Raw genomic sequence first — 9,388 nt, forward strand, 5'->3', positions numbered from 1 at the left:
TAGGTAGAGAATGTCAACTAGCACTTTATCCCAGTATCTTAGCTCCATAACTTTATCCCAGTATCTTAGCTGCCGTCCACTTTTGTTGGAAATCACACAAGACCCAAGTGGGGTTGGCTGGTTTCCTTCATTTGTTGAGAAACCCACCTAACAAAATGGCCTTATGATTAATCCAAGAGGCCCACATTTCCAAGCTCAAAGTAGCCCAAGTCATAGAAGATTGATTGACAACTAATCTACTACCAAATTGACGGGCCAAGTCTTTACGTGCCTCATTTCCTTTTCGTCTTTCTTCGATCCGTCTTGATTCTTTATTACTCGAATTTGGTACCTATAAAATGAAAATACGAGTTTGTAGTACCAAATTCCAAAAAGTAATATAGAATAGCAACATTTAAAACTAATCGGGAAATGTGCTATATAGTACAAAAATGGGTAAACTCGAGTTATTAATTCGGTCGAATAAGAGATAAAATGCGGGTTAAAAAGACGTAAAATAAAGTGTTATCATACCTCCATTTCAAAGAGAGTTTTTCCACCTAAAAATCTTGGTGTTATTTTTATTGTCTTTTATTATTTCTCTTAAATCTTTGGTTGAATTTATTCGCTACCGTACTCTGTAACCCAACAAATTGGTATCAAAGCCATTTTATTTTCAACTGAGATTTTTCCATAATGTCGACAAAATTTGACATAGAGAAAATTGACGGTAAAATTAGTTTCGCCATTTGGAGAGTTCAAATGCGAGTTGTTCTTATACAAAATGGTTTAAAGAAGGCTTTAGATGGTAAGTCGAAGAAACCATCCACTATGACTGATGAACAATGGGATGAAATGTGATGCGTGTATTTTATATAAGGTTTTTACCTCATTTTTACACGCATTTTCGTATTAATTATGTGGCATCTGACTACAAATTCCCCCGAATAGTCTACTTTGGTTTGTCTTGTATTAATTGCAGGTACGGACCAGAAAGGAGCAAAATCAAGCCTAAACTTGTCCTAATCGCATGCATTTTGGAGAGCAAGGAATCGGAGATTGGAATCTGTCACTTAGAGATGCGTGAAGTGGCCTCGGAAGGTGCCTAGGAGTCCACCCGTGCTTACATAGCTCGATCGACCAATTTTACTGCTAATAGTGGTCGATCGAATGCTTTATCCCTCAAGAATCGCTCGATCGAGATCTGCTTTCACTCGATCGAGTTAGCCATCATTTGAAGTGTTCGATCGAACTCCTTCTTTATTCAATCGAGAGGATTGTCAAGTTTTCTCCTCGATCGAGTGGTTTCATTTTACTCGATCGAGAGACTATGTAGTTTAGGCGGAACTTGAGTTAATTTTCGTGATTTCCTTTTGTAATTAGGATAAATAAGCTCCGGGCTCTTCTCTTCTCTTCTTCTCTCCCTTTTTCCTTCGACTCTCTTTACTCCTCTCTTAGAACCCTAACTTTGGATTTTACCTCTTTGTAATCGGTACTCTTGCTATACTCTTAATTCTTAATTAATAATTGTGTTTCTATTGTTCCCTTTCTCTTTATCATTATTGTTGTTAGTGTTCTTTTATATCTTTAATCATGTTGAATTTCTATAGTTCATGTATTATTGTTGTTTGCTCAAGAATTATGCATAGCTAATCTCCCTTACTAAGACAAAGGGGAGTCATGGTTTAAAGAATTATCTTTAGGTGATTAGATTTAATGCAAACTAGAGCTGTGTTGTCAATCGCTGCATTTAACTGTTCTTGTCTTTTTGAGTCGACGCAATTAGATAATTAATCACAGTACACCTTGACCTAGATCGGAAGATTGGAAAAGGTAAGACCTGTAGCGAACATTAAGGCATTCTAGTGAGGGCGGAAGTTAAGCTAGAATTGTCTTAGGGCGAATAGTGGACCGGAAGGACCTTTTCATTACCCTGTAGATCGAATTTGCATTGGCCTGAGACCCTAGACTACAATTCTTAAGAATCATGGTGAACCGACTGTCTTAACTACTTTCTCTCTGTTGCTTGCTATCAATTCTCTCCTTTATTTATCTCACTTTATTTCTCTCCTTCAATCTCCTTAGGTTAGAATTATCATTTAAAAACCCCCCAAGAAACTGTGACTCAGACAGACTTAGTTTAGCAGACATTTTCCCATCTCCCTATCTCCCTATGGAGATCGACCCTACTTACCGCTGACTTCTGTTGGTAGTACTTAGGTATTTATTTTTGGTACTAAACGACGGTATCAAATTTTGGCGCCGTTGTCGGGGAGGTGGCGTAATTTTGTTGCTTATTTTAAGTTTGTCTCTCGTCTCAAAGAATTTATTCCTTGAGACTGATCTCATTTTTTTTCTAGTGCTTTAATTAGTTTTGCAGGAAATCTGTCCTAGAAGAGAACATTGTCATACCTGCCTTTCTGTAGACTCTACTGACTGGAGTTCCCTTGCTCTAGCTTTTTACAGACGATATTTCCCACCACAGCGCACTAATGCGTTGAAAGGCCAAATTACTGCATTTGAACAACTGCCTACTGAAGATTTGAATGGGGCTCTTTGTTTGGCAACACTAGCTGAAAAGGTACCTGAAACCTGATAAGATATCTGAAACCTGAAAAGGTACCTGAAACCTGAAAAGGTAGCTGAAAATTAAGAGCTGATAAGGTAGCTGATTTTTGTTAACACTGTTTGGAAACTAGCTGAAAAGATAGCTAATATTTGACAAAATGACTTAAAAGGACCTGGTTGATTATTGTTATCGTTATGTTTTTACTACTATTCTTGTGTTATTGTCGTTGATGTTGTTAGTAATAAAGTCGTAATGAAGTTGTCTCAATATATTTGCACAAGTCTTTAACATGTTTCAAAGAGAATGAGAACAATAATTAATATATCACGATTAGGTTAAAAAAAATTCAAACAATATATCATCGAAAATATATTTTATGAATACAAAATTAGTTCTCTATTAAAATCATCCACACACAAAAAAAAAAAAAAAAAAAAAAAAAAAAGTTTCACCCCAAATTATGGTCTTATATTAAACCAACGTGTCTACCTGCAAGTCATGATTTCATGTCTAACCAAACCAATAATAGTTAATAAACATCATCATCATAAATAACTAGTTTTGAGAGCACGCGCGGCGAGGAGATTATACACTGTTGTCAACGGTGGACACCCCGGTTTACACCAAAAAAAATAAAAAAATAAAAATAATAACTAGTTTGGATGCCCGTGCGTTGCAACGGGATAATTAACTTAGTAAACAAAAATTGGTTATAAGGTCTTAATATTTACATCTTATGTCTTATCATTTATTTAGATAGATCAAAAGTCAAAACATCTTATTTAAGAGACGCATATTTATAATCATAAGACCACTACATCTTATGTTAATCTTTCAATGTGGGACAATTATATTATTTTTATATAATCCTACATTATTTTTCAATGTGGACATATAACATACTAAGAAATAAACCATTTTATATATATACAAATTATATGAAATTTATACGCTAATGATATCATTTTTACCACGAATCAAATTATGTTATTTTCATAATTTTCTTAACGGTATTTTTTTGCCAAATGAAATGTAAAATTTTTATATAAAAATTAGAAACATCACTTGAATATAATATAGGAAATATATATTATAATAATTAAAATATTCTCTACTTTATTTTTTACATCAAAAAAATATTATTTATGATACTTTCCTAAATTAATTTTTAAGATCACCCCACCTTATGATAATTTTCTGATGTGGGACAATTCAAATATTTATATTTAGTATATTTACCACACCTGCATTATTTTTCAATGTGGACAAATAACACACGAAAAAGTACACCATCTTTTTTGCACCTATTTCGATATCCAACCCGATTTAATAATAATGAGAAAATACTATACTATCTATTTATATTCGTACGTTCTTTTCCATTTTTTGTCATAATTAAAATATGTACAAATGATATGATTTAAATTATATTTTTTTTCCTAACACGACTTTTAAGATGTAATTGAGGGAGCAATAAAATGTATAAACAAATGCAAAATATTTTCTTTTTCTGGTGCGATTTTTATTAGTGGTTAAAAATTATGATGTGTTATAGTTACTCAAATGTAATGAGGCATAATATTACCTATATTTGAAAGTTAAAAAGATTTAATTCTACTAAAGTAAAAAAGGTCATTATTGATTTGTTTGTGGATTCAAGATCTTTTTATGCAGCACTTGATTGTATTATAATTCTTAAATTTTCTATTTTAGTGCAGAGATTATCATTATATGACACATTAATAACCAATTTATGTATATTTAGCACTCATTTTATTTTTTTTATTATGATTTTATCTTAAATAAAATTATTATACTATCGATTGTCTTAAAATAAACATTATAATATCACTAATATAGTAATATATAATCGCTTTTATAAATATTTATGTGATTAATATTTGTATGGTATTGTTGTAACTAAGGTTTGTCATTAATACAAACTTCTATAAGAACTCTCTAAGATAATTTTTAAGCGATTCAAAAGATTTTGGGTTGATACCCCTAAGTTTCAAATATGACTCATATTTATAATCATGTGATACTTCACCTCGTGATAATCTTCTAATGTGGGACAATTCAACTATTTATATGTAGTATATTTACCACATCTGCATTATTTTTCAATGTGGGACAAATAAATATGTGCAAATAATATGATACTATATTCTAATGCTAGCATTTATTTACCACGAATCTAATTATATAATTTTTTTTTAAAAAAAAATTATGTTACTTTTTTGCTAAATGAGATGTATAAGTTTTTATACAAAAATTATAAACATCACTTTGACATAATATAAAACATACTCCCTCCGTACCAGACCAATGGTAACACTTACCTAATACGGCCGTACCACACCAATGGTAACATTCCTTATTTGGCCCACAACATTACCAAATTATCCTTATACCCATTTGATATTTACATAAAATGCCACTACATACCCCACCTACAAACTCACAATTAAACCCACAATTACATACCCCACCTATTTTCTTCCCTCTTTACCCCTTATTTTACCCTCTTTTCTTAAAAACCTCATTTTTTACCACGTTACCATTTGTATGGTACGGAGGGAGTATATATCATATCGTGGAGATAATGATATAAACTCTTAAAAGCTCTCCAAGACAATGCTTAAGAGACTCAGAACGTTTTGGGTTGGTATTTAGGTTCTAAGGATGCCTTCGATTTATAATCATATGATCACCCACCTTATGCTAAACTTTCGATGTGGGACAATTCTATTATTTATACGTAATATATTCACTACACCAACATATTTTTCAATGTGGGACAAATAACATACTTAGAAATACACCATTTGTTTCGCACATAATTCGACATCTAACCCGGCACTACTACAAAACTCGTTATGGACATCAGTCAATGGACATCGGATTATCTGGAAAACCGATGTACATAACATGCACATCGGTTGTTTGCAAAAACCTGATGTGCATATAATTATATGTACATCGGTTGCGTTAAAAAACACATGTCCATTATTTATGATTTTAAAGCACATGTGATATTTAATAAAACCCATGTCTATATAAAAGTCATGGACATGGAACATTGCATTTAACCGATGTGCATCTAAATTGAAAATTATAGGCGCACTCCGTCTATCCTTTCCCTAAATTGGAATTCACATATCCCCTCAACCAACTATTGCTCATCACAGCCGTCTGCCATAATCAATCTCACCCAAAACCAGACCTCCATTTTCAGTATCCTTTAATCAATATCACACAAATCTCTTCTCTAATACCCTTCATTTTCAACCGACTTTCAAATCCCTCTACTTCCTTTCTCTGATTTCCTCCAAGTCCTCTCATTTTTTGTTAGGGTTTTACAACAAATTATCACCATAATTCATATTCTTATCATACTAGTATATCGCGTTTCAAGCTCTCTAGGGTTTTAACCCGATGGTGGCATAACCTTTGGCCCGCCAGGTACCTTGATCTATTTCTCTTCCTTTCTCTTGATTTTGAGTTTTCTTATAATTTTATCAATCGCGAAATTCGAGCAGCAGCAGCTGATGTTCATACAGATTCTTAAGCCGGTTGTTGCGGTTTCTTATATTTCCTGAGCAGCAAAGATAATTCCTCTTCTAATTTCTAATCAATTTATGTTAGTTTTGTTTGATTTTTAGGGTTTATGTTTAACGTATTCTCATTTTTAGACCAATTTTTATGTTAGATTGTTGTTGATTAGGAGTATATTTGTGAGTTGTACTACTATAAATTGCTTGAACACAGGTGAACATTGTAATCATTCGGATTCCTGAAACTATCTGTACTATCCCTGCAAACGCCTCACATCGTGTTGGAATTGGTGCTATTGTCTTAACGGAGAAACGAGAGGTACTTGTTTTTATACCTGTTTTTCATCACTGCCCCTTTCCCTGGTTCTGTTTTATTTCCTTTCGCTATACAAGGATTTATGATATAGCAGCATCAAACATGGTATTAAATTTCGAATTGAGATTTGATCTTGGATTCGATCATTCATGCCAAACACTATTAGATTGTGCGAGCTAGATATCTCTAATGTTTGGTGAAAGGCTCGAGTACATGAGCTGCCAGGCACAAATTAAAGGAATGTCAGAGACAACCAAGATTATTGCTGATGATAAGTAAAATTGAGTCCACGATGCTTTCATTACAAATTCAGCAATAAAATTGATATATTAAAAGATTGCTGCATTCTGAAATTTGTAGCTGTCTGTTGCAGTGAATGATTTATGAATTGGTCATGTATGGCTTCAATAGTCACAATAAGTTACTTTGTGCTACATGGTAATAATTTGCAGGCATTGATATAGCTTACCTGAATGCATTGTCCACCGAGCAGGATAGCCTCGATCCCGATTCCAGTGTTAATAGCAGTTTGAATGGTTATTACAAAATAGAACATCCACCCAGAATCTGTTCATGTTGTTTCATGAAAATATGAAATGACAGCATCACAGCAATGGTAAGATCTCACAAAATACCATGAAAGATTTCTCGACAACTTCAAGTTAAGCCGCAAAGCATTAACAGAGTAACACACTACTACAGTACTGTAAGTGATATAGATGCTCCCTCTACTATATCAGCCATCTATATTCAATAGTACCTCTACAGCTCTACTAATTCAGGTATCGTAACTACTAATTCTATTGAAAAGTTAACCTTATCGGATAGACAAATGTATATCCTTTCTTTTTCCAGCTGCTTGTAGTACAAGAAAATAGTGGCAGGTTACGAGGAACTGGTATCTGGAAGGTCCCTACTGGTGTTGTTGACGAGGTAAAGTGCTAAAGGTCTTTATGCCACTAAATTCATTGTCGTATAAGACTATAAGGCATGCTGTTAATCTCTGTTGGATTGATGAACATTCAGGGAGCGGATATATGTGTGGCAGCAGTAAGAGAAGTTAAAGAAGAGACGGGAGTAAGTGCATTCAGGTAATGTTTATACCTTTTTCAAGAACTTTTACATATAGCATCGTTACTATGTTCCAGGCTTTTGAACTTTTACATTCAGTGTGCTAGTAGAGATAGATACGAGCTCAAAATTTGAGCTGCACCGTGGATGTGCTTGAGATGCGATTGGACAACCAGACTCAAGCTCGTCGACCTTTAAAATTGAAGCTCAGGAGGTTGTATTTTTTCCTAGATAAAGAGAATTGACTGAATTGTAATTTGAAACTTATCCGTATAAGTTCGATCCTAGTTCATTTGGATCATTATTCATTAAAAATTTCGATGAAGGTGGACATACGATGCTATGAAGTATAGATTAGGACAGACGAGTGTCCAAGAGGCAGAAAGGTTTATGGGAGGGCTATGCCGATTTATTGCTAATGAAGATCTACTATGCAAAATCAGTAGTACTAATTGCCGCCATTTGGCCGAGGACCTTTGTTTTACATCGAGTTATGTTATAACTTGGTTTCTATTTTTGTTGATAGGTTAGTTGTCTTAATATATTTGGATCTTTTTGTAATTAATTTCAGATAATTGATTGATTGTATAAACATATTTGTTGATTATTGAATCATCTTTTGCATTTGTGATCATCTGTAGTAGTAATGTATTGGGTAATAATATAGTAATATATAATTTTTTTTTATATAAAAATTAATAATTATAAACATCGGATTTTTATAAAAAACCGATGTCTATATTTTACAATGGACATCGGACTATTTAGATATCTGATGCCTATGGCAAGGAATGGACATCAGACTTCCAAAAAGGCCGATGTCTATATGTCATATGGACATCAGATATATAGAAAATCCGATGTGCAAATTTTAATGGACATCGGTTTAAAATCCGATGTGCATTAATCCATAATGGACATGACCAAACTCTACATCGGGTGTGTATCCGATGTCCATATACAAAAAAGTCCGATGTGCATAACAGGTTTTGTAGTAGTGCGGGTTAATAATAATGAGCAAATACTATACTCCCTCGATTCAAGACCAAATACAACATTATATTCCTTTTTTACACTATTCATGAACGAATAAAATCTTTACGATTCCTTGCAATATGTAAGACAAAATATGGTCATGTGGGATCTTATTTGATTCACTTATAAAGTACAATGAGAATATCAAATTTTTAAATTTTTTATAATGTAAACTTAAAGATATTTACGTTGTAATTTGTGTCTTGGCAAGTGTGTAAATGAAAATGTTGTAGTTTGGTCTTGAATGGGGGGGAGTACTATTTATTAATATTCGTACATTTTTTTTATAATACTTTTTTGGCAAATGAGATGTATAAGTTTTTATATAAAGATTATAAACATCACTTGAATATAAACTGTGAAGATAATGATATAAACTCTTAAGAGCTCTCCAAAAATAAGAGACTCAAAAGTTTTTTGGTTGGTATATAGGTTCCAATGATGACTCCTATTTATAATCATAGGATCATGCACATTATGTTAATCTTTCGATGTGGGACAATTTTATAATTTATACTTATTATAATCACCACACTAACATTGTTTTTCGATGTGGGACATATAACATATTAAAAGAAGTACACCATCTTTAATAATCATATGTGCAAATATATGAAATCTATACTCTAATGAAAGCATTTTTTACCACGAATCTAATTATATTATCTTCATAATTTTTATAACAACATTTTTTTGCCAAATGAAATGTCAAAGTTTTTATATAAAAATTAGAAATTTCTCATGAATATAAAATAGGAAATATAGATATTATAATAATTAAAAGATTCTCCACTTTATTTTTTATGTGAAAAATATTATTTATGAAACTTTCCTAAATTAATTTTTGATGATGTGGACGCT

At 32.6% G+C, this 9,388-nt stretch overlaps 1 protein-coding gene across 1 annotated transcript; it reads left to right on the forward strand.

The window, feature by feature from the left end:
• The first annotated feature begins 675 nt into the window (after positions 1–675).
• LOC141612987 (uncharacterized) lies at positions 676–8,126 on the forward strand. The gene is made up of 6 exons (XM_074431733.1): positions 676–787; positions 2,406–2,560; positions 6,320–6,424; positions 7,277–7,354; positions 7,448–7,512; positions 7,592–8,126. The coding sequence occupies exons 1-6, from the start codon at positions 676–678 to the stop codon at positions 7,647–7,649; spliced, it is 573 nt and encodes a 190-aa protein (XP_074287834.1). The 3' UTR covers positions 7,650–8,126.
• The last annotated feature ends 1,262 nt before the right edge of the window (positions 8,127–9,388 follow it).

This window comes from Silene latifolia, chromosome 11 (assembly GCF_048544455.1).
Source record: "Silene latifolia isolate original U9 population chromosome 11, ASM4854445v1, whole genome shotgun sequence".
Lineage (NCBI taxonomy): Eukaryota > Viridiplantae > Streptophyta > Magnoliopsida > Caryophyllales > Caryophyllaceae > Silene > Silene latifolia.